This window comes from Carica papaya, chromosome 1 (genome assembly GCF_054855325.1).
Source record: "Carica papaya isolate Zhongbai chromosome 1, ASM5485532v1, whole genome shotgun sequence".
Taxonomy (NCBI): Eukaryota; Viridiplantae; Streptophyta; class Magnoliopsida; order Brassicales; family Caricaceae; genus Carica; species Carica papaya.
Window position 1 is genome coordinate 3,739,501 of NC_142309.1, and position 25,841 is coordinate 3,765,341.

The window sequence follows — 25,841 nt, forward strand, 5'->3', positions numbered from 1 at the left end:
CTGCAAAATCGAAATAAGAGCAAGCAATAAGGGGTGAAACCATATTTTGGTCTGCATAGAAAAACATATGAAACTTACCAGTATCTCATAAAAGAACCTTAAATTTCCTTTTCTGGTTCTTCTTTCTGAAACTTGCGACAGGCTCCCACTTCATCCTCTTGCTTTTCCCTTTGATCTGTAAAAGTTTTCCCCAAATAGGTTGCCACCCTCTGTAAACACAAATCTCAAGAAATTGAAGGGGTCCTCATAACATAAATGTCTAAGATACATACATATATATATATGTATGTTAATCAAGAGATCCAAATGCCTGTTGGCTTCACGTTGTTTTCTCTGACCATCCATTTGCAGTGAAGGTAAGATTAGATCAGAATGCTATATGAAGGAAATTAGACAAGCCCATGACTAGAACACATTACGACTATTAAATCAATCTGAAGTAGTTCTTACCTAATTGGTTCTCATCTCTTTCAACTAGACTCATTTCCTGACCAACCAAAAATGAATCTTTAACAGCACAATATAGGATGTACAAGAGAGAAAATGGAAACAATCATATAGAAAACATACTACGCCTCATCTAACACAGTTTCAGAATATGAAAGGTTATCGAGGAAACAAGATAATGTGCAAAAAAGGGCATTCAAACAAGTTACTTTACCTCACTCATTAAATTGAGATCAAATTCTTCATCCTTGCTAAGAGATACCCCTTTCTCGGTAATTTCAAATCTATTTTTACTTCTTACTGTATCCATAATATCATAACTGGAGCTTTCAGTGCCCTCAGTGATCTTGGTGTTTCTGGGACAAGCTCTATTTGCTCTATTGATTTTTAACTCCTAAATAAATGATTTTGAACCATAATCTACTTCTTCATCTGAAAACTATTGGAAAGGTTCTTCTGAAACATTCTCTAATGATAACTGCAGAACATGTATTTCAAGAGCCATCCCTACTTGCTTCGAAGGTTCAACAAGTTTTTCTACCATATCTAATCTCTAATGAGATTCCACAATTATAGGAGAAAGGTTGCCAACCCTTCAAGAGAAAAGGTGTCATCAAAGTATCTTTTACTTTCAACAAACATATTCTGAAAAATATTTACTTTGAACCAGAAGTGCAAACCACAACTTTTAGAGTTTAGACAACCCGAAGCATCACAAAAGTTTTACTTTGCTGCAGGAAATTCAAAATCATTTTCTTTTGCACCAAAGCACATTTATCTTTCAAATAATAGATACAACATGCTTTCAATTTTAAAAAAATTATTTGACATCCACTTACTTTTCCAACTTGTATACTTTTCATGTGGGACATCTTGTAGATTTATTTTTAAAGCAAAAGATCAAGAAAATTATATACCAAAGATTAATTAACTTCAGTTAAAAGATCAAGGGACAATTTTTTAGAGATAGAATCATCCAAGAGACTGGCAAAATCTTACACTGCCCCAAAAAATTAAGGAACATTTGTTCAAGCACCAACAAACAAATTTATTTAAAAAATAAATTGACACACTCGCTCTCAAAAAAATTAATCGAGGCCATTTACTTTCTGAATATGGGACATTGAATGATATATGTTTGTGCCAAAAGATCATGAAATTCAAACTTTCAAAACACATCTCATATATCTTACATAAACTGAATATAATAGTTTTCGCAATCCAGCATACAAATTTTCTATCCATAGTTATCATATATTAGGAAAGCATATTACAATATCATAAGAGATGTCATCCCAGTATCCTTTACTTTTACGGCCACAAACAAAAACATATTTCTCTCGGATCAAAAGTTCAACGCATGTTTTTTCAAAAATTGGAACTACAAGAGGAGTTGGAGCAAATTTACATTGCTCCAAAAAATCGAAATCCATTTTCTCGTGCATCAAGTCACATTTATCTTTAAATAATACAAAAAAAATTGTTTTCAGGTTCGAAATTATAAATTGAGCCTCCTTTACTTCCCGAACCAAAACACTTTCAATGTAGGAGACCATAAGAAAACTGTTTTTTTATATTTCAATAAAAAATATCTACTTGCAAGCAAAACATCAAAACATATTTCTTTTTATGTTCCAACCAACCGAGAGATCGAAGAAATTTAACTTTTTCCCAAAAAACAAAGAAACTTTTGCTTAGACACCAAGGCACATTTATTTTTAAAAAATTAGTTAATACAGTGTTAGTTTCAAAATATCGAATTGAGAAACTTTTACCGAGGAACAAAAATGCATCTAGATTATCAATGTGGCTTCAAAATGAAGAGCGGCAACCTTCCCCAAACAAAATGACAATTCCCAGAACTGAGCATCAAACTTTTCCGTCCATGCTAAAAATTGATTGAGAAAGCATATTGCCACCACTAAATGAAAGGTTGCCTAACTCTCCAAAAGAAAGTATCATCGAAGAAACTTTTATTTTCAAACCGATACACCACAACATATTTACTTTTGGTCAAAATTTCAAGCCACATCTTTTTGAATTGGTAGAACTTGTGGAATCAAAGCAGTTTTATTTTGCCACAAACAATCAAGAATCACATTTTCATGCACCAAGGCACATTTTCTTTCTTTAAAAATAGATACAACACATTGTTTCAGCTTTTAAACAATTACTTGACCCTCTCTTAGTGTTCCAACTGGTACACATTTCATATGGAACACCTACTGTAATTATGGTAGCTCAACCAATTTCAATAATTAGAATTTTTGGTATAACCTACCAGTGAACCAAGAAAAAAGATAATGGTATACCTAAGTAGAGACATAAACATAAGCTGCACATATTTTGGGCCTAAGAGGCAAAAGGTACTTTTCTTTCAAAACTTAAAAGATCATGACATTTTTACGTACCCATATCATTTAATATAAGATGTAGAAGGGCCAAAAAAAAATTTATGATAGAAACTTGTGGAATCAGTGACCAGGATGACATCATTTTCCACCAAGTCTCAATACCTTCATTGTGTCACTTAATATCTAGGAGGCAATATAGAGAAAGATAACACATCTAGGCTGCAATATAGAGAAAGATAACACTCTTTCTTGTAAAAGTAACACATAACTGGGCATACAAGTTTGTAGTTTGTGGTGATAAGAAATGAAAGAAACAAACAGCAAAAGTTCTCGCATAAACTATCAGATCCCATAACCAAACCTACACATTTTTGCCCATAGGTCTAAAGATTAGGAGAGTGAACACCCAAATCTCTAAGAGCAATAGTGTAACCATGATAACTTTTACTTTCAGATTGCCACCAAATTAGCTCCTACTTTCAAAGCCACATACAGAAACAGGTTTTCATTGAATCAAAAGTTCAATGCACATTTTTTCAGAACTAGAACTGGATTGGAGATATTTAAATTGCCCCAACAAATTAAAAAAAAAATTTACATTCCAAAACACATTTTTATGCTCCAAAATAATAAATTTAGGCGCTCTTACTTTCCAAAGCTGGACACATTCCATATGGGACACTAGAAGCAATTACTGTTAAACAAAAACAACAAAGAAACTTTGAGATGAAATACTAAAAAATATTAACCTGCAACCAAAAAAAATCCATGCATACTTCTCTTGACTTCCAACTACCGTGGCGATTGGAAGATTTACCTTTTCTCAAGAAATTGAAAAACCGTTGCCTACACATAAAAGTACATTTATTTACGATAAACCAATACACTCTCATCGCAATACAACGAATTTGGAAACTTTAACTGAGCAAAGAAAGCACATCAAGTTTATTAATTGGCTTCAAAATCAAGAACGATGATCTTTCTCAAATAAAATGAATAATTCCTATAACTGAGCGTTCATGTCTTTCGTCCGTAGTAATAAATAAGTCAGAAAGCACACTACCAGATCTATAAGAGAAAGGTTGTCAACTCTCCAAGAAAAAGGGTATCAACAAAGTAACTTTTACTTTCAACCAACATATTCTGAAAAATATTTACTTTGAATCAAAAGTCTTGAAGCATTAAAAAAGTTTTAGTTTGCTACAGGAAATCCAATATCATTCTCTTTTGCACCAAGACACATTTATCTTTATACAACACGCTTTGAGTTTTTAAGAATTACTTGAAATCCACTTACTTTTCCAACTGGTATACTTTCCATATGGGACACCTGTAAATTTATTTTTAAAGCAAAAAATCGATAAACATTAAACCAACATACCGAAGAACAATAACTTCCACTTACAAGATCAAGAGACAATTTTTTAGAGATAAAATTATCTAAGAGACCGGCAAAATCTTACATTGCCCCAAAAAATCAAGAGATTAAATGAATTTTACTTTTCTCTAAAAAACTGTGAAGTTTTTGCATAGATACCGAGGCACATTTATTTTCAAAAAATTAGTATACAATGCCAGTTTTGAAACATCAAATTGAGGTACTTTTACCGAAGAACAAAACTGCACCAAGATTATCAATGTGGCTACAAAATGAAGAGTGGCAACCTTCCTCACATAAAATGACAATTCCCATAAGCGAACATCAAATTTTTCCGTCCATTCTAAAAATAGATTGGGAAAGCATATTGTCGTCACTAAGTGAAAGGTCCCCTAACTCTCCATAAGAAAGTGTGCCACAAAAGAAACTTTTAGTTTTAAACCGACACACCGAAACATATTTACTTTGGATCGAAATTTCAGGCAATATCTTTTTTGAGTTGGTACAACTTGAGGGATCGAAGTGTTTTGATTTTGCCACAAAAAATCAAGAATCGCATTTATATGCACTGAGAAACATTTCCTTTTCTGAAAAATAGATACAACACATTTTTCAGCTTTTAAACAATCGCTTGAGCTTCTCTGATGTTCCAATCGGTACACTTCCCATATGGAATAACTATTGTAATTATGCTTCAACAAAAGGTTAAAAAATTTTAAGTTGATATATTAAAAAATATTTACTTCCAGCAAAAAGATCAAGTCACATTTTTTTAAGAATTGGAACTATTATGAGGGACAAGATTGTTCCAAAAAAATAAATTGAGCTATTTTACTTTCCGAACTTACATATTTCGATGCGAGACATCTAAGGATATAAAGTAAGCTTGTTTTGAAAGATCAAGAAACCTGTAGCTTTCAAAATGATTATCCAAGCACAGCGATTTTGGGATCGCAAGCTTGTTAATATGGAATTGAAACTCTTATACTTGGGTCCGAAAATCTCAATTAAAACATTCATTATGGATGCAAGGGCCACATAAATAATGTTCTCTACCCAAAAGACCCAGCCATTTTTTATTCTTTTCCAACTATATTTAAACAGTTCTCATAACTGAGCATACAAGTCTTTCGTCATGATCATCACATACTAGGAAAGCAAATTGCAATGTCTAAGAGAGGGAGGGGCCATCACAATAGCTTTCACTTTCAAATCGACAAACATAAACATATGTATTAGGAATCAAATGTTCAAGACTCATTTTTTCACAGTTGGTGCTACACAAAGGTCTAGAGCAGATTTAAATTTTCTCAAGAAAGAAACATTTTTTTATTCATCAAAGCACATTCATTTTTAAAAATTTATAAAACATGCTTAGTTTCTAAGTAAAAAAATGAGGCTCTCTTACTTTTTAAACTAGGACACCATAAATATTTATTTTTTAACTAAAGAAGCAAGAAACTTAAAATGTACCCAAAAAATATTTACTTACAGTCAAAAGATCTAGGATTTTTTTTTTTTAAGTTCAAACTACTACTTTCTTCGAAGAAATCGAAGATCTTTTTCTTAAAAACTGACACAAATTTATTTTAAAATAATAAATCAATTTCCTCTCATTTTTAATAAAATAAATTAAGGTATTTTTACCGAGAAACAAAAGCAAATCTTGTTCTCTGATGTGGCTTCAAAATGAAGAACAACAACGTTTCTCAATAACCCAATAACCAAGCATCCATGTTTTATGTCCGCGCTAATTTGTCCACTCTCTGTGAGAAAGTTCAACGACTCCTCAAGAGAAAGTGTGTCATCAAAGTAACTTTTTCTTTCAAACTAATATAGCAGGACATATTTACTTGCTTTCTTACCTTCCAAACTGGGACACCATAAAAAACTATTTTTTAACAAGAGAAGAAAGAAACTTAAAACAATAGCACTTGTAGTCAGAAGATCCGAGCACATTTTTTTTAAGTTGAAACTATCAAACGAACACAAAGAATTCTACTTTCTCCGAAGAAATTAAAAAGAATTTCTTTGAAGACAGACGTATATTTCTTTTGAAATAATAAATCAATTACCTCTCACTTTCAATAAAATAAATTAAGACACTTTTACTAACAAACAAAAGCAAATCTAGTTAACTGATGTGGCTTTAAAATGAAGTTATGACAATTTTTCTCACATAAGATGAATATCTCAATAACCAAACATTCATGTTTTATCTCGAAAACCAAGCACAGTCAGCTCTATGTGAGAAAGTTTGATGACTCTTCAAGAGAAAGTGAGTCATCAAAGCAACTTCATCTTTCAAACTGATATAGCGGGACATATTACTTGCTTTTTTACCTTCCAAACCGGGACCCTAAAAAATTTATTTTTCAATGAAAAAAGCAAAAAACTTAAAACGATACCAAAAAATATTTACTTGCAGACAAAAGATCCTACCACATTTTATTTTAGTTCAAACTACCAGACAGACACAAGAAATTCCACTTTCTCCGAAGAAAACAAATTTATTTTAAAACAATAAATTAAATTCCTCTCACTTTCAATAAAATAAATTAAGACACTCATACCGAGGAACAAAAGCAAATTTAGTTACCTGATATGACTTCAAAATGAAGAATGACAACTTTTCTCACGTAAGATGAATATCCCAATAACTAAATATCTATGTTTTTTGTCCACACTAATTTGTCAACTCTCTGTGAAAAATTTTGTCAACCCTTCAAGAAAAAGTGTAACATCAAAGTAACTTTTTCTTTCAAACTAATATATTAGGATATATTTTCTTGCTTGCTTACTTTCCAAACCGAGACACCATAAAAAACTTTTTTTAACGAAAAAAGCAAGAAACTTAAAACGATACTAAAAATATTTACTTGCAATCAAAAGATCCAGTCACATTTTTTTTTAAGTTCAAATTAGCAAACAGACACATAGAATTCTACTTTCTCAGAAGAAATCGAAAAACTTTTCCTTAACCACAGACGAAAATTTATTTTGAAACAATAAATCAATTTTCTCTCACTTTCAATAAAATAAATTAAGGCACTTTTACCGACAAACAAAAGCAAATCTTGTTACTTAATGTCGCTTCAAAATGAAGAACGACAACCTATCTCACATAAGATAAATATCCCGATAACCAAGCATCTATGTTTTATGCTTGCGCTAATTTGTCAACTTTATGTGAGAAAGTTTGCAAACTCTTCAAGAAAAAGTGTCATCAAAGTAACTTTTTCTTTCAAACTAATATATCGAGACATATTTACTTGCTTGCTTACTTTTTAAACCGGAATACCGTAAAAAATTATTATTCAACAAGAGAAGCAAGAAACTTAAAGCGATACCAAAAAATATTTACTAGCAGTCAGAAGATCCAATCACGTTTTGTTTTAGTTCGAACTACCGGAGGGCACAAAGAATTCTACTTGCTCCGAAGAAATCAAAAAAAAATTCCTTAAACACAGATGAAAGTTTATTTTGAAATAATAAATCAATTTTACTCTCACTTTCAATAAAATAAATTAAGGCACTTTTACCAATGAACAAAAATAAATCTAGATACCTGATGTGGCCTTAAAATAAAGAACGACAACCTTTCTCACATAAGATAAATATCCCGATAACCAAGCATCCATGTATTGTCTGTGCTAATTTGTCAACTTATGTGAGAAAGTTTGCTGACTCATCAAGAGAAAGTGCATCATCAAAATAATTTTTTTCTTTTGAACTAATATATCATAACAGATTTATTTGCTTTCTCACTTTTCAAACCGGAATATTGTAAAAAATCATTTTTCAACGAAAGAAGCAAGAAACCTAAAACGTTACAAAAAAATATTTACTTGCAATTAGAAGATCCAGCTACTTTTGTTTTAAGTTCAAACTACAGGACAGACACAAGAAATTCTATTTTCTCCAAAGAAATCAAAAAGCTCTTCCTTGAACATGAACACAAATTTATTTTGAAATAATAAATCAATTTCCTCTCACTTTCGATAAAATAAATTAAAGCACTTTTACTTACGAACAAAAGCAAATCTAGTTACCTAATGTGACTTCAAAATGAAGAACGAAAACTTTTCTCACATAAGATGAATATTCCAATAACCAAGCATCCATGTTTTATGTCTGCGCTAATTTATCAATTCTATGTGAGAAAGTTTGCCGACTCTTCAAGACAAAGTGTGTCATCAAAGTAACTATTTCTTTCAAACTAATATATCGGGACATATTTATTTGCTTGCTTACATTCCAAACTGGGACATCGTAAAAATTTATTTTTCAATGAAAGAAGCAAGAAACTTAAAGGGATACCAAAAAATATTTATTTGTAATCTGAAGATCCAGCCACATTTTTTTTAAGTTCAAACTACTGGACGGACACAAAGAATTCTACTTTCTCCGAAAAAAATCGAATAATTTTTCCTTAAATATGGACAAAAATTTATTATGAAAAAATAAATCAATTTCCTCCCACTTTCAATAAAATAAATTAAGACACTCTTTCTGACAAATAAAAAGCGAATCTAGTTACTTGATGTGGCTTCAAAATGAAGAACAACAACCTTTCTCTCATAAGATGAGTATCCTGATAACAAATCATCCATGTTTTATGTCTGCGCCAATTCGTCAACTCTATGTGAGAAACTTTGCCAATTCTTCAAGAAAAAGTGTATCATCAAAATAACTTTTTCTTTCAAACTAATATATCGGGACATATTTACTTGCTTAGTTTTCAAACCAGGACACCGAGAAAAATTATTTTCAACGAAAGAAGCAAGAAAGTTAAAACAATACAAAAAATATTTACTTGCATTCAGAATATCCAGCCACTTTTTTTTTAAGTTCAAACTAGCAGACAGACACAAAGAATTCTACTTTCTCCAAAGAAATCGAAAAGCTCTTTAATAAACATGGACGCAAATTTATTTTTAAACAATAAATCAATTTTCTCTCACTTGCAATAAAATAAAAGGCACTTTTACCGACGTACAAAAGCAAATCTAGTTACTTGATGTGGCTTCAAAATGAAGAACAACAACCTTTCTCACATAAGATGAATATTCCGATAACCAAGCATCCATGTTTTCTGTCCGCGCTAGTTTGTCAACTCTATATGAGAAACTTTACCGACTCTTCAAGAGAAAGTGTGTCATCAAAGTAAGTTTTTCTTTCAAACATATCGAGACATATTTACTTGCTTTCTTATTTTCCAAATCGGGACACCGTAAAAAATTATTTTTTAACGAAAGAAACAAGGAACTTAAAGCGATACCAAAAAATATTTACTTGCAGCCAGAAGATCCAGCAACATTTTTTTTTAAGGTCAAACTACCGGACGGACACAAGAAATTCTACTTTCTCCTAAGAAATTGAAAAACAAAATTTCTTAAACAAGGACGCAAATTTATTTTGAAAATATAAATCAATTTCCTCTCGCTTACAATAAAATAAATTAAGTCACTTTTACCGACGAATAAATGCAAATCTACTTTCTCACATAAGATGAATATTACATACCTCTCGAACAAGCAAACTACATGTTGATTGAACGAAAACTATAATACTGCCAGGATATAGTCCCTATAAATCAAAGAAACAAGGAAAAGGATAAAGCTATATGGACAGAAGTCCCATGAATGTCACACAGCAAATTAACTAATATCAAAACAATAATACAATAAGAGGACATGATCTGCTTGCAACAATGCAACAATATTGATCATTTTAGTGCTCAGATGACAAAACTGTGAATGACACATGAAATGGAATAGAAACAGAGAACAATTGGTCCATCAAGAACGATGACGAGGAGAGGAGTGGAGTAATTTGAGTCTTGTTGAAAACCATTAGCTTCCCTACTGGTTATTTCCATTTCTATATTTATCACAATTTAACTCTGGTGGAGCTAGTAAAAATTTATGAGAAACTTGGACGAACGCATAAGTCCACTGAGTTTAGAAAAAATAAACAAATAAATAACTAGACAGAAATGAAATTTAAAAAATACATATATCTAAATTTAATACAAAACCGACTTTTGTAGACACGAACCCATTTATAACTCTTACTATGTTTCACAATTGAAAATGTAAGAATTGACAAGGATCTTAGATCACTACTGAAGCAACAGAAAAAATTTATAGGAAAATAAGGTTAAGTCAACAATAAGGAAAATATGGAATAAAAATAGCTGCACCTATAAAAAAATATTTAAGAAGAAAGAGAATAACAAAGAAGGGGAAAAAAATCTGTTTCCGGGTAAAACAAATATTAAAAAAATCATTAACAGCTATTATTTATGATGATTTGTTCAGTAAAATTTAACCCCAAGGGCAGGAGAAATTCTGTAGGATATTTTCGGTGCAATCCCTTGATTAAGGATTGCAAGGAATACCATGAATTCTATTGAAATGGAACCATCGTAAATAATTAACTTCTCAAGACAAAATGCATCAAAATGCAAGTTTAAGAAAAAAAATTCAATTTAAACATATACATCAAAACAGAGACAAACGTAAGATGAATACTTTATATAGCACTTGGCAAAAGTGAAAATACAATGATGAAGACTGTAGAAGGTAAAAATAACACTCACGTGCAAGACAGACCTGATGGTCTGTGTATCCAGCAACTAGCAAAGACCTGGTCTCATCTCGAACATAACAACTCTAATAAACATCTGCAACAAGAAGTTAGCAGCATCACAATTAGGATCATTCGTCTTCCTTCGTAATTGTCTTGCTTATCATAAATAACAACTTTTTGTGACCACAAATGTTTGCTTAGAAAAAAAAAAACAAACCTTAGAAAATCAGAAGTTCTATTACACTTCTTCAAATTGGGATATCAACATACATAAAAGGGGTGGTTTTAGAAATAAATAAGTTCTATTAATTCTATTACCTCAACCCTTCAACAACAAGATTTCAAAAAAAAATTCAAAGAAGAAAAGCATTTATGTCTCAGAGGTTGACTCACTACGGCAAAGGCAAGTGGTGACTTGAATGTTCAACACAAGTGATAACTCCTACTGCTCGAAAAGTCTCACAATTCCTTGCACGCGTTAGACCAGGGACAGGGAGACTTTCCAGGCACTCTTTAGCCAAACAAAACCAAGCATTCCGGAAGTGGTGACTTGAATGTTCAACACAAGTGATAACTCCTACTGCTCGAAAAGTCTCACAATACCTTGCACGCGTTAGACCAGGGACAGGGAGACTTTCCAGGCACTCTTTAGCCAAACAAAACCAAGCATTCCGGATTCCTATATAATAAACATCTTCGTATGATGCAGGCATTTCTTATAATGCGCAAGTGGGGACCTGTATAATCTAGGCATTTCTTGTAGCCTACCAGAACAAATGCGTTTGGAACTCTAAAATTGTTGAACTTCAGCTTCGAAGGGATAACAAAAAAAAAATATCAGGAGAGGAGAAGTCCGTTAGCATTTTCATTCTAATTCTTGAAAGTTGAACAAAAATAAACAAGAAACAAAATGGAATTACCATAATGCCAACAGAGGAACAATTTAGACCCAAGCTATGTAGCCAAAGTCAACAAAGACCAACACAGTTTTAAAAAGCGACATATTAGCAGTCGTGTCTTTCTTTTCTGCGTAAATGAGTACTCAAAATGAAACGAACTTATGAGAAGGAATAAGAATGGAGTGTTTTCTGCACCAATAGCTATAAGTGTAACCAGATATTAGGTACCTCTTGAATTAACAATCACCAACTTTAAATGTACGAAGGATATCATTTAGCTATGATATAGTCCCTGAAGGTCTGTGGATGCAGCAACCAGAAAAGACCTGGTCTCATCTCGAACATAACAACTCTAATAAACACCTGCGGCAAGAAGAAGTTAGCAACATCACAATTAGGCTCTTTCGTTTTGCTACATAATTGTCTTGCTTATCATGAATAACAACTTTTTCTGACCACAAAAGTTTGCTTAGACAAGAACAAACCTTAGAAAATCAGAAGTTCTACTACACTACTTCAAATTGGGATATCAACATACATAAAAGGGGTGCTTTTAGTAATAAATAAATTCTAGTAATTCTATTACCTTAACCCTTCAACAACAAGATTTCAAAGGAAAAACTCAAAGAAGAAAAGCATTTATGTCTCAGAGGTTGACTCACTACAGCAAAGGCAAGTGGTGACTTGAATGTTCGACACAAGTGGTAACTCCTACTGCACAAAAAACTCTCACAGTTCCTTGCATGCGTTGGACCAGGGAGACTTTCCAGGGACTCCTTAGCCAAGCAAAACCAAGCATTCTGAATTCCTATATAATAAAAATCTTCGTATGATGCAGGCATTTCTTATAATGCTCAAGTGCTAACCTGTATAATCCGGGCATTTCTTCAGCCTACCAGAACAAGTGCGTTTGGAACTCTAAAATCGTTGAACTTCAGCTTCGAATGGATAACAAAAAAATATCAGGAAAGAAGAAGGTTAGCATTTTCATTCTGATTCTTGAAAGTTGGGCAAAAATAAACAAAACGCAAAATGGAATTACCATAATGCCAACAAAGAAACAATTTAGAGCCAAGCTATGTAGCCAAAGTTAACAAGGACCAGCATATTCTTAATATTAGCAGTCGTGTCTTTTTTCCCTGCGTAAATGAGTACTCAAAATGAAATGAACTTATGAGATAGAATAAGAATGCAGTGTTTTCTGCACCAATAGCTAGAAGTGTAGCCAGCTATTGAGCACCTCTTGAATTAACAATCACCAACTTTAACTGTACGAAGGATATCATTTAGCTATGATACAGTCCCTACAAATCAAAGACACGTGAAAGGATCAAGTCATAGTGAAAGAACTTCCAAGAGCATCACACAGTATAAATAATCATTTACTAAGAAGCAAAATATTGACTCCTGATTTTGCAACAGAAAAAGAAATTACGAACAACATTTTTTTTTTTTGTTATCTCAAAAAAAAAATTATGAACAACAGGAGCTTAAGTAAACAAAAAGACACAAATAGAACAAAGACAGCTACTTGTGCGTAAAATCAAAATCACTAAAACCAACATTTCTGAAGATCTATTTATCAACAAAAAATCCCTAGTCAAGCACAAAATTTGTTGGATATTCATGAATCAATCCCTTTATTAAGAGTTAACGTGATTATTATGGGTTCCAGTGAAAGTGGACCATGCTAAATGACTTACTTTTCAAGACAAAAAATCCACCAAAATGGAAGTTCAAGCTATAAACTTCCATTTCAACAATACACAAAGTGCAGATACAAATATGAGACAACAACCCTATAAAACTCAGTAAGAGCAAAAACACCATTAATCTCACTTAGGAAGATTTGATCCTTGTTCCAATTTAGTTTTTCTTGGTAAATTTATGAAGAACTACATTAGAACAATTATTAGAATTAAGACAAATTCAGCATATAGTTATTCTCCAAATATTTAAAATAAAATATTCTACTCTCAATCTTAATCCCTGAATTGCTGGTCGAATAAGATTTTAAACAAAAAATTTGGGAAAGTAAAATGTGTAAGTCTAAGAGATCGACTCACACTGTTGAAGTTTAGTGCAAAGTTGTATGTTCCAAATAGTGATAACTCAACTACACTCTTCGTTGTAGCCCGGACATGTATGTATGGTAAGCTCCACCAATTTCAAGAATTAGAATTTTTGGTATAACCTACCAGTGAACCAAGAAAAAAGATAATGGCATACCTAAGTAGATACACAAATGTAAGCTGCATATACTTTGCGCCTACGAGGCAAAAGGCATTTTTATTTCGGAACTTAAAAGATCATGACACTTTTACTTTACTCATATCATTTAATATAAAATTCTAGAGGGCCAAAAAAACTTTTCTGATAGAAACTTGTGAAATCAGTGACCAAGATGACATCATTTTCTACCAAATCTCAATACCTTCGTTGTGTCACTTAATATATAGGATGCAATAAAGAGAAACAAAACACTCTTTCTAGTAAAACTAACACATAACTGAGCATATAAGTTTATAAACAACAAAAGTTTATGCATAAACTGTCAGATAGCATTACTAAACCTATACATCTTTAGCCCGCGGCTCTAATGGATTAGGAGAGCGGACATCCAAATCTCTAAGAGCAGTATTGTAAACATAATAACTTTCACTTTTTGATTGATAAACCTTTTAAGAGGAATCATGCCACCAAATTAGCCACATACAGAAACATGTTTTCGATGAATCAAAAGCTCAAAGCACGTCTTTTTAGAATTAGGACTCGAACAGAGAATATTTAAATTGCCCCAAGAAATCAAAAAAGAAATTCTTATCCATCAAGGCAATTTATTTTAAGCATTAGACAAAGCACACTTTTATTTCCAAAAGAATCAATTGAGACTCTCTTACGTCCAAACCTAGACACGTTCCATATGGGGCACCATAAGCAATTATTGTTAAACAAAAACAACAAAGAAACTCTGAAACAACATACCAAAAAATATTTAATTGCAACCAAAAAACATCCATGCATATTTTTTTCCGAGTTCCAACTACCATGGCGATCGGAGGAATTTTTACTTTTTCCCAAGAAATTGAAAAACCTTTGCCTAGACATCAAAGTACATTTGTTTTGAAATAATAAACCAATGCACTCTCTTCTGCGAAACAACGAATTTAGGCACTTTTACTAAAGAACGAAAGCATATCGAGTTTATTAAATTGGCTTCAAAATCAAGATCGACAACCTTTCTCAAATAGAATGAAAAATTCCTATAATTAAGCACTCATGTCTTTCATCCATAGTAATAAATGATTGAGAAACTGCCAACTCTATAAAAGAAAGGTTGCCAACTCTCCAAGAGAATTGGGGTCACATCAAAGTAACTTTTATCTTCAACCAACATATTCTGAAAAATATTTACTTTAAATCAAATGTTCAAACCACAACTTAGAGTTCGGCCAACCCGAGGCATCAAAAAAGTTTTACTTTTCTGCAGGAAATCTAAAATAATTTTCTTTTGCACCGAGGCACATTTATCTTTTAAATAATAGATACAACACGCTTTCAGTCTCTAAAAAATTATTTGAGATCCACTTACTTTTCCAACTGGTATACTTTCCATATGGGACACCTGTAAATTTATCTTTAAAGCAAAAAATCAAGAAACTTTAAACCAGCACACCAAAGACCTATCCAAGGGACTAGCAAAATCTTACGTTGCCCCAGAAATTGAGAAACATTTGCTCAGGCACCAACAAACAAATTTGTTTAAAAAAAGAAATGGTCACACTCACTCTCAAAAAAATTAATCGAGGCCTTTTACTTTCAGAATATGGGACGTAGAAGGATACACTCTCGTGCCAAAAGATCATGAAATTCAAACCTTCAAAACATATCTCATATATCTTACATAAATTGAATATGACAGTTCCCGCAATCGAGTATACAAGTTTGCCATTCGTGGTTATCATATATTAGGAAAGCAAATTACCATATCAGAAGTGGTGTCGTCACAACATCCTCTACTTTTACAGCCACACAAAAACATATTTCTCTTGAATCAAGAGCTCAACACTTGTTTTTCCAAAAATTGGAACTACACGAGGGGCCAAAGCAGATTTACATTGCCCCAAGAAATCGAAATTCATTTTCTCATCCATCAAGTCACATTTATCTTTAAATAATATATAAAAATCATTTTCAGGTTCAAAACTATAAATTGCGTCTCCTTTACTTTCCAAACTAGAACATTCCAAACTAGAACACTTTTTGATACAAAACTCAAGATCAACCAACGCGATCAAGAACTCAGATAATTTCATTCAAGTCACCAAAGAAATTTTATCTTATAAAAACCCTCCCTACTTAACCTTCTATCAAGAATGATAAGAACTAAGATCACTGAAAAATTGAGAATTAAAAGAAGAATGGAACAACAACATAAGAAATTACCTTGATAAGTATATCCACTCCTTACTCAACAAGAATGATGAAGACACTTTTCTTGAATAAAACTCACAACACTATTGATTTTAATCTTAAATATTTACAATAAAGATTTGATGGCTTATTTATATGGTAAGCCATGTGAATAAAAAGATAATAAAAATCTCCTAATTAAAATTGCAATTACATAGGAAATTAATTAAAAATAAAGTCTAAATTTTTAACTAAGTGCAATTACATAGGGAATTAATTAAAATTAAAATCTAAATTCCTAATTATGATAAATATGGTCTTACCATTTTTCTCAGCTGATTGCTTCCTTTTCTTACCCATTTCCACCATGTGCTTGAAAAAAATTGATAAGACCATTATGTCCTTGGATTAATTTGTTGGATAACTTATTTCATTGGGCTTCTTTAGTGGGTCCAAACCCATCTTCCTAATTAATCCAAACTTGGATGAAGAGTTGGAAAGCTTGTTGTAATCTTTGGGTATGGCTCTTTGTTATGGGCCCACTTGGCATGATGATGTCTCTTCCATGTGACCCAAGATGATCCATGCTCACATCACTTTTAATGCAGGACACCATAAGAAAACTATTTTTTATATTTCAAAAAGAAACTATTTTTTAACAAAAACAAAAAAGCTTTAAAACCACACACCAAAAGAATACTTACTTGCAAGCAAAACATCAAAGCATATTTATTTTTATATTCCGACCAACTGAGAGATAGAAGGAATTTTACTTTTCCTCAAAAACTAAGTTTTTGCTTAAATACGAGGCACGTTTATTTTCAAAGAATTAGTTAATACAGTGTCGGTTTTAAAACATCAAATTGAGGCACTTTTACTGAGGAACAAAACTACATCAAGATTATCAATGTGGCTTCAAGATGAAGAGCGACAAGTTTCATCACATAAAATGATAATTCTCATAACCAATCATCAAATTTTTCCGTCCATTCTAAAAATAGATTGGAAAAGCACATTGCCATCACTAAGTGAAAGGTTGCCTAACTCTCCATAAGAAAGTGTGTCACCAAAGAAACTTTTACTTTCAAACTGACATACCAAAACATATTTACTTTGAATTGAAATTTCAAGGCACGTCTTTTCGAGTTGGTACAACTTGAGGGATCAAAGCATTTTCATTTTGCCACAAAATCAAGATTCACATTCTTATGCACCGAGTGACATTTTCTTTTCTAAAAAATAGATACAACACATTTTTCAGTTTATAAACAATTAACTGAGCCTCTATTAGTGTTCCACACTTTTCATATGAAACACCTATTGTAATTATGTTTCAACAAAAGGTTTAAAAACTTTAAGTTGATATATCAAAAAATATTTACTTCCAGCTAAACGATCAAGTCACATTTTTTTAAGAAATGGAACTATTCCGAGGGACCGGATTGCCCCAAAAAATTGAGGAAAATTTACTTAGGCACCAATAGGAACAATTGTTTTAAAAAACCAAATAAAGACACCCTCAATTTAAAAAAAAAATGAATCGAGCTATTTTACCCTCTTTGCTTCCACTTTTGATGGTTCTTGAACATCATCACTCTGAACTCACCCATGTTCACTGATGACTCAACTGTTAATCAACTGTGAACCAACTATAACCAACTATATTTTTGGAAGCTGGTGAAAATCAGTAATAATAAGGATGAAAGTTTTCGTTTTAACACAAATAAATACTGGTTTCATGGAGATATTGGGTAAAAGCTTGATTTAATTGCATTAACTGAGTAGTATTGTCATCCCCCCTGTACTCATGAATAATCTACATATTAATCAAGTAAGGATAACTAAAAATAAAGCTAAGCACAATTTGAAAATATGGTGATGACTCAAAAAGTCTTTGCAAGATTAACGTAAATACCAGCATACCACAAGGAAGCTTGTGCAAGCCAAGAGGAGCAGTTATGATGTATGGCACGCCAGGATACACTTTTAGAGCATTAGCAGTTAAGGAAGGAATATCCTATGAAACATGCAATCAAATTAACAAGGCTAGAATTTTAATATTTTCCACAATACCTTCAACAAAATGGTGTAGCCATTAATCAAGCATGTAGATTAAGGTCAAGGGAACAAAGCAAAAATATAATAAGTTACCTTATGCCAGTGTCGTCCAGAAAAGAGAAAAAAGGGGCTTACTATCACACCATTTGCTCCTTGTTGAACAGATGAACCAAATGCATCTCTTATTGATGGTTCTGCCAACTCCTATTTATTTGGTTGGTTTTACAAAGCCCAAGATTTTAGTTCCAAGGAATTAATGATGCCACAAAATGTATAGAAAATTCTAGCAATCCAAAAAATAAGTAAACCAAGTCAACACAGTACACACACTAAACTGAATAAATAGCATCAGAGCTAAGGAATTGTGCCCATCATCTTTGAAATATTACCTTTGGGAAAAACATCTAGGCAACCAAATATATAGCTTTAAGAAGTATGAGCATAACAAATAACATTATGTAGCTATGAGTATCTCGAGTGTGCTTCAAGAGCAATTGCTACTTTATAACAGCAGAGAAACAAAGTAGAAAACCAAGTGGTCACAAGTTACAACTTTTTAATCTCTGCACCTTTCCTAAAACATAAAATGATATGGTTGGCATCCTTTTCAGATCAAACGAGCTCCAACGGGAAATACAATTTCTAGCTTATGACATAACTAATGATACTTCAATAAATTAAATACCCTATTCTTCAAAAAGACCACTGCAGAACATCTGCAGGCTGCCACCATCATGAGAAGAATATCATCGAGCACAATATGGGCAATTGCTTTTCCATGAGTTTCTAAAGTATGTACATCTAAAGCAACATCAAAGAATAAACAACCAAAACGATCTGTGCCAAACCGAGTCAAAAGTTTGATCCAACTGAGGAGTATACAACATAAAGAGCCAAACCAGAATATTATTTGAAATTTAAATATCATATTACAAGGACAATGACATCACTCACTGTCCATACATGATCTGAGATCTTTTGGAAAAAGAATTTGCAATTGATCATTCAGAAGCTTTATGGACTATCTTTAACCCATCTTACTGGTAAAAGATTTTGCACATTTGAGATATAACTACAAGAACCTCAGACTTCAGAATGAAAAAAGGATTATAAAAGAAAAGGATTCTCCTGGACATATTTGAGCATGTAAACAAACTGAAAATATTGACGTCATGAAATTTCTAAACTATAATTTTCAAAAAGACGGTCTTCAAACTGTTAACCAACTGAACCATATGAAAACCAAATTTTGGAAATGAACATACGTGCACAAGAAAGGCAAGCAATTGAAAATTTACCATATGAGCAGGCTCCACAATTTGATACCCAGTTTCATCTCTGAGCATGGCAACAAATTCATCTGAAATTCACCATAGTTGAGACAAAAATCAGCGAAGCACTTAAAGTCGAATATAATTAAAAACAAAAAACAAAGAAGAAAATTTGGAAAAGAGCTAAATTTCATTTCTTACTTAGCATGAGATTGGATTCTTTTCGACGCAAGCCATGGTCGACAATGATGATGCCATCTTGATCACGTCCGCCATGTGGGTAATTTTCTAAATCTGCCATTTTCAGTGCGCAGACATGGTCTTCCCCGTTGATGTTTCCTTAATTCGAAGAACTTTGGGAGAACCCATTTGATCCTTGTTCTTTTTCATCAAAAAAACATATCCTCTGTTTCTAATTTTAGTGAATGATTCTGTTTTCCCCAATCTCTACCTCCCTTTTCCACTTTCTCTACAAGACTCCTACGATTTCAAAACCCTAGCCCGCCTTTTCGTACATGTATTTCTCCCACTCGTTTCTGGTTTTCATTACCATCGTCAAAAACTAAAGGGTTTCGATTGGGTAGTCTCAGAATTAAATTTGAGTAGAAGATCGGAGTTGGTGTTCGAGTGGGAGCAGAACAAATGAGTAATCAGAATTTGCAGATAGAGGCGTTCGAGGACCGGGTGGTGGTCGATCCAAAATACCTCCGCTTGATGAATGCAATAACAGAACCAGTAGAAAAGAAAAACCTAATTTAATAAGATTAAACATAAGCAAAATTAATAAGTTCGAAGGGATCAGAGGCGGGAAGAAGTGCACCCGGACAGAGCCAGAGCAGAGAGAGTACCAGTGACGTAGAAGCCTCTGAAAGTCTCTGGCTTTTATAGACGGGCTGCAGTGCGTCTTTGTGACGCCACCTCCGCGTGATAAATACGCGAAATATGAAGGGTAAAAAAGGAAAACCAGAAATTTGGCTGAAAAAAGAAAATTAAAAAGAAACATGTTTGTTTATACAGGCTAATGACTTTGTGGTGGGTTTTTGTGCTCGTTCAAATAATTATCAATTAATTAATTTAATCAAAATAATTGTAAACAAATTATTATTTAAAACAACTAAAAATTCTATATTTGGTAAAATTAATTTTGAAATTTTAGATGTAATTTTCTAATAAAAATTAAAATTATTTTCTAAAAAATTATAATGCACAATTTTTAGTTTTAAAATTTCTCAAAAATAAATTCTGATTTTAATTATTCCAAAAAAAATTACTTTATATTTAATATATAATTACTCTAAAAATACAAAAATTAAGATGAGACCATTAAATACACTATTTTTTTAATAATTTTTTTTAGAAATTTTATTTATAATTTTTTAATTGTTAAGTCTCTTCCTTTATATTTAAAATAAATACATTATAATTATCACTTAAATTATATTATTAAAAATTAATTAAAAAAATTGCACATGTATTAATATATTCTATTTAAAATATTTAAGTCTATTTAATTTGAAAATATACAAACATAATTTTTTTTGTCGTGATTCAAGACAAACTATGTAAATATGATTTATATATGGTATAATATTTTTTATTATCAATAATATAATTAACAAATTTTATATCATAATTTTGTGGGTTTAGTATATTTTACTTAAAGATTTATATATGGCTTTAGTATATTGTATTTTAGATTTTTCCTTTAATAAGGAATTGTGTATTTTGGATTTGTGTAATGAGGAAGGATTTTGGATAAAACCTAAGGGGTTAAAATGGAATGAGAAAAAGTAAAATTGTTATGAATTTTTGGGAAAATGAAAATTCATTTGAAAAGTAATCGGGATTTTAAATTTAAATATTTCATATTAACGGAGTAAAAGCCTCTCTCTCTCTCTCTATATATATACATATATATATATAATTATGATATTTTTTTCTTAATAATTTCCATTCTCCTAAATTAGTTAGAACTATGTAAAAATGAAATTTAACAGAACTAATATGATGATTTTGAGCGTGACTTCAGAAAAAATCAATTCTTATCCCTCGTTATGGTAAAGTTATAATCAAAATCTATGCATATGAATCAACAAACTTTCACTTGGCGGTCGTTTATGTTCTTGATCATATTAGAAATCTTATTTTCAACTTTTATCTCGTACAAAAAGATATAAATATATATATATATTACATAATTCATGCACCTGCATAAAGCATCTAATTCATGGATCCATTGAATTTGTTTTGAGAAGCTAAATCATCATTAGCAGAACTAAACTTTATTCTACGTTTATTGAACAACAAAACAAAGTCCACCAATACTTCAGTATATATATATATAAACTGAAACCAATGAACTGAACCGAACTGAACCAAACTAAAATCAATTTCAGCTTAGCCAGCTTCTTTTGCTGCAAATTCTTCTCACCACAAATTGTTATAATCCTACATCCAAAGGAAACTCTAGATAACTCATGTCCGAAATTAATAAAATCAATAAACGAGCAGCTGGGTCTCATCCAACCATAAGATACAAGTTCAATGTTCAGAGTAAATATGGCTGATAACCTTTCAAAATGGCAGAAATCTCCTTCTGGGTTTCCTATATGACAACTATTCACTGGATTCCACAAGAAAACATCCTGAAATACACAAAAGAAGTTGTGTCTGTCATCTTTTATCAAGTAAAACAAGGAACCAACCCAACACAACATATAGCAAGAGGGCAAAGAAAGAAAGTCCGAATAAGAGCAAGGAAAGTACTAAAAATAACTAAAATGGTGTTTGAGGTTACTTACCTTTTATGACCAGCTTTACGCCCTTTATTTTTAATTTACGCTTATAGTAACATGGAAAACATAGTAGTTGTTATGTGCTATTAGCTTTAAGCAGCAAAAAAAGTAAGAACCTAATTTTCTAATATTTTTGTAGAATACCTATTTTTCTTAACATGTTTATTTAGTTATTTAGCTATCGTTCTTATTTTTTTGAAATAATTAGCTAATGTTCTTATTTTTCTATTAAAAATACAACCAGAAGTTATTTTAATACGAATATTTAACCAAAGAGGTAACTACTTAAAGCACATACTCTGTTAAAACTATACCCTCTAAATCTATACATTGTAGTTACAAAGCTAACCTTAAATCAATTCCGAATTGCCAAGAGGTTTACCAACACTTGTAGAAGAGAAATCAATTAAAGTTTGACAGGACTGTTTATTAACCTTAGTTGAATCAGTCTTCTGACCTCAATATCAGAGTCTAGTTCTTCAAACACAAAGTTCCAGTAGAAATGTCAAAGAAAAGTCAATTATTTCAGAGTCAGCTTCAAGACAGTTAAGAAGTCTAGCACCCGCATCAACATTACTACCAAGTTATTCATTAGCTGTATCAGTCTTCTGATCTGAATATGAGACCAAAATTTACATCACAATCAAATATTTTATTCCACCATTTTTCGGTTTTTGACCTTTTTCTTTTCATTTGTGTTAGATTACGCATTAATTTAAGAGTTCTGTGTTTTGAAATTGTCCCCTTTTTCCAAATCTGGTTCAATTTGAAGGACCTCCTGCAACAATTTGCACTTTCACCACTAACATAATGTAACTTCTTAAAGCTCAATCCGCAAGATTTTAAGCGAGCTCACAATAATTTGCATATATGGTCTTAAAAACAAAATCAAGGAACTATTAGCAGTAAGTATCATTTATGACATTTATGTACAAGTTTTCTGGCAGTTTATCACTCTTATTCATTAGGGCAAGAGTTAAAAAATGGTAAATAATTAAAAGAACAAATTAACAGAAAACTAATGCAAGAATCAAACCACCCCCAAAAGCGCAAGTAAAAGGTCAAACCCAGATGAGTAAAATGAAAAGCCTCCAAATAATCAAGCAAGATAAAACAATGTGAAACCCAGATGAAAAAACAGGAACGGAACACGGATAAACGTGATAGGATAGAAGATTACACATATATCCCCATTTCAGAAGAAAACAATCCATGAGACCGAGAGAGAACAGATAGGTATATAACTCTAGATTTTGAAATTATTGAAATGCTGAGAACCATTATTCTTGTTCCAGACTTTATGAATTTGAAATTTAGAGGAAAGGGTTAATGAACTAAATCTACATAAGTGACTAGAAATCATGGAATTAGAGTAATGCAGGTGGAGCAGGCAATCATTGTACGTTGATAGCTCATGGAAGGTATAAAGGAAACCATCAGAAGCTAAAGGAAATATCTCCTTAAGGAGAATATTTCTATGCTTTATTTTACCTTTTCTCCTTGTTTTGAAGAGGGTTAGATTAATAACTTGGTCATTACATGTTCCAATATTGTAGGTTCTCAAAACATCCAAAATGAAGCACAGAGAAACTTGAAATAAAATCAATGATTTGATTCAGTTTTTCCAGTCATTCGTACATAGAGCAATAGACTAAACTGCAATATCCACTGGCGATTCAAGGAACGACAATAAAAATTAAAACTTACACATATCTCAACGTGTGGCTGGATTCAGGGCAAAAAGCATGCTTTTCCCACCAGGCAAATATGCCACATTGGGTGATCTTGCCAGAGTAGAAGCAATCTCCCTAGATGCCTCAATTCTCCTCAGTTCGATTAGCCCAAAACCAGCGGTTGCAGTTGCCTCCGAAATTAGACGAGCAGACTCACTTTCACCTTCAGCCCTGATAACAGCAGCCCTTCTCTCCTGATCAGCCTTCATCACAACAAACTTGGACCTCTCTGCCTCCTGCTGTGCCACCTGCTTCTGCTCAACTGCCCTCGAGAACTCCACTCCATAAGACAAGTGTGTAATTGCTACATCATCCAGCACAATGTTGAAGTCCTTTGCACGCCTTATCAGTGACTCTCGGACCATCGCTGACACATGGGGCCGCTCAGTGAGAAGCTGATCAGCATTGAACTGGGCAACAACAGCCTTCAGTACCTCATTTCCGATTGAGGGAAGCACCTTGTCATCATACTCCAGACCCAAGTGTTGGAAGATATACGGAAGGCGAGATACCTTTATTAAACAATCAAATCATTCACATAAATTCCTGAATTTTCCAAGAAATGAAAATTACTACTACCATTCAGGTTAAAATTAACGGGATGCCTCCTTCTAACGAAACAATTTCAATAGTCCTATCCTTTTAACTATGTACCTCCTTCTAACCCAACAATTTACAGTTATAGATTATTAGGAGCAAATTTTCACAATCAAAAGCTGACCACATAGACCCAATTATCATTAATTCATCTACCTCCCTCCACTACCAACCAGACAAACTTATCTAAAAAAAATTACCAACCAGACAAACAACAGAAACCACTAACAACGAACCCAAAAAGGAAATCGGAAGAAATGCACATGGGCATCAGTACCTCTGGACGGGAGAGAAGACGAAGAGTGAGGTTGACCATCTGGAGGTCCTTGGTTCCCGAGATGGTGGAGAAGGTGTGAGGTCTGGTCCGGATATCGAAGATGAAGGGCTTCTGAAGCCATGGAACCAGGAAATGTGTCCCTTCTCCGATCGTCTCATCCAGCACTCCCCTGAATCTGTCAAACAAGACGGCTCTCTCTCCACCGTCGACTGTGTAAAGCGATGCGTTGAGCAAGGTTGCCGATGCGCCAAGCCCGAAAGCTGCTCTGGCCAGGTTCGTCAGGAACGATACGGCGGCTTGCTGGCTGCCCATTCTCGATTGATTCCCTTTCTGGGTTTTGGGAAAAGGAGGGTGTGCGAGAGAGAATGAGGGGTTTTCGTTAGGGTTTAGGAAAGAAGATTTGATCTTGGAGCTGGTTGGGGCTTGACTTTGGAAGAGGAGAAAAATTTGAAGGGTTTGATTTGGGCTTTTTCTCGTGGGCTTTTCTCCCATTTTTAGATATAGATACAATTTATATCAATTGATAATTTATATTTGTATGGACCAAGTGACAATCAGAAATTTTCTTAAAAATAATCTTGAATAATTTGGTGACAAATTATATTAACAGCCTCGAACCTTGAAGTCCATTAGAGGCAAAGCTCCAACAGGTTTTTGAATGTTTTACACTTGTATGAGATAATGTTATCAAAAAAAAAATTGATTGTAGAAGTTTTTATTATTATTATGAATATCTTATAATGTCAAAATACGTACATTAAAAGAGTTCTTCACGTAAAAAGAAAAAAAAAAATTAGTAAATGATTTAAAATTTCAAAATCTATAGTGTCTATTTAAAAACAATACTTCTATTAATCAAGTTAATTGCATGTTATTTAGAAATTTTATATGCACATTTACCTTAATTGTTATGACACGGTATAAATTCAGTTATTGAATATTAGTTTTCATATTTTTTTTAATGTTTTAATAAAAAAAAATTAAAAAATATTTAATTAGTCTCTTAGATTTTTAGTTCGAATTTT

At 32.4% G+C, this 25,841-nt stretch overlaps 2 protein-coding genes and 1 long non-coding RNA gene across 3 annotated transcripts in view; all 3 read right to left on the bottom strand.

Moving 5' to 3' along the window:
- The window catches only part of LOC110808966 (uncharacterized), a 74,437-nt gene extending 56,532 nt beyond the window's left edge, over window positions 1–17,905 (bottom strand). Inside the window, exons 1-9 of the mRNA XM_088214889.1 lie at window positions 12,715–17,905; window positions 12,539–12,610; window positions 12,335–12,448; window positions 11,167–12,035; window positions 10,784–10,867; window positions 662–9,768; window positions 451–487; window positions 273–333; window positions 79–175 (exon numbers count right to left, since the gene is read on the bottom strand). The gene's annotated coding sequence lies outside the window, so the exon portion shown is untranslated. The remainder of the gene's footprint in view (window positions 1–78; window positions 176–272; window positions 334–450; window positions 488–661; window positions 9,769–10,783; window positions 10,868–11,166; window positions 12,036–12,334; window positions 12,449–12,538; window positions 12,611–12,714) is intronic.
- A 102-nt stretch (window positions 17,906–18,007) lies between these two features.
- LOC110809016 (uncharacterized) lies at window positions 18,008–19,479 on the bottom strand. Its single transcript, XR_015817552.1, has 2 exons — window positions 19,442–19,479; window positions 18,008–18,347 (listed from the first exon to the last, which is right to left on the bottom strand). It is a non-coding gene; the product is annotated as an uncharacterized LOC110809016 (long non-coding RNA).
- Window positions 19,480–21,775: 2,296 nt separating this feature from the next.
- Window positions 21,776–25,244, bottom strand: LOC110809015 (prohibitin-3, mitochondrial). The gene is made up of 3 exons (XM_022034722.2): window positions 24,817–25,244; window positions 23,917–24,454; window positions 21,776–22,059 (listed from the first exon to the last, which is right to left on the bottom strand). The coding sequence occupies exons 1-2, from the start codon at window positions 25,126–25,128 to the stop codon at window positions 23,924–23,926; spliced, it is 843 nt and encodes a 280-aa protein (XP_021890414.1). The 5' UTR covers window positions 25,129–25,244; the 3' UTR covers window positions 21,776–22,059; window positions 23,917–23,923.
- Window positions 25,245–25,841: the final 597 nt, after the last annotated feature.

What these genes read in the sequence shown, in the direction of transcription:
- LOC110809015 (XM_022034722.2), bottom strand. Translation starts at nt 25,128, where the DNA reads ATGGGCAGCCAGCAAGCCGCCGTATCGTTCCTGACGAACCTGGCCAGA. An exon ending in GTCTTCTCTCCCGTCCAGAG is followed by an intron (nt 24,455 to 24,816) that starts GTACTGATGCCC and finishes TGTTTAATAAAG; the next exon opens with GTATCTCGCCTTCCGTATAT.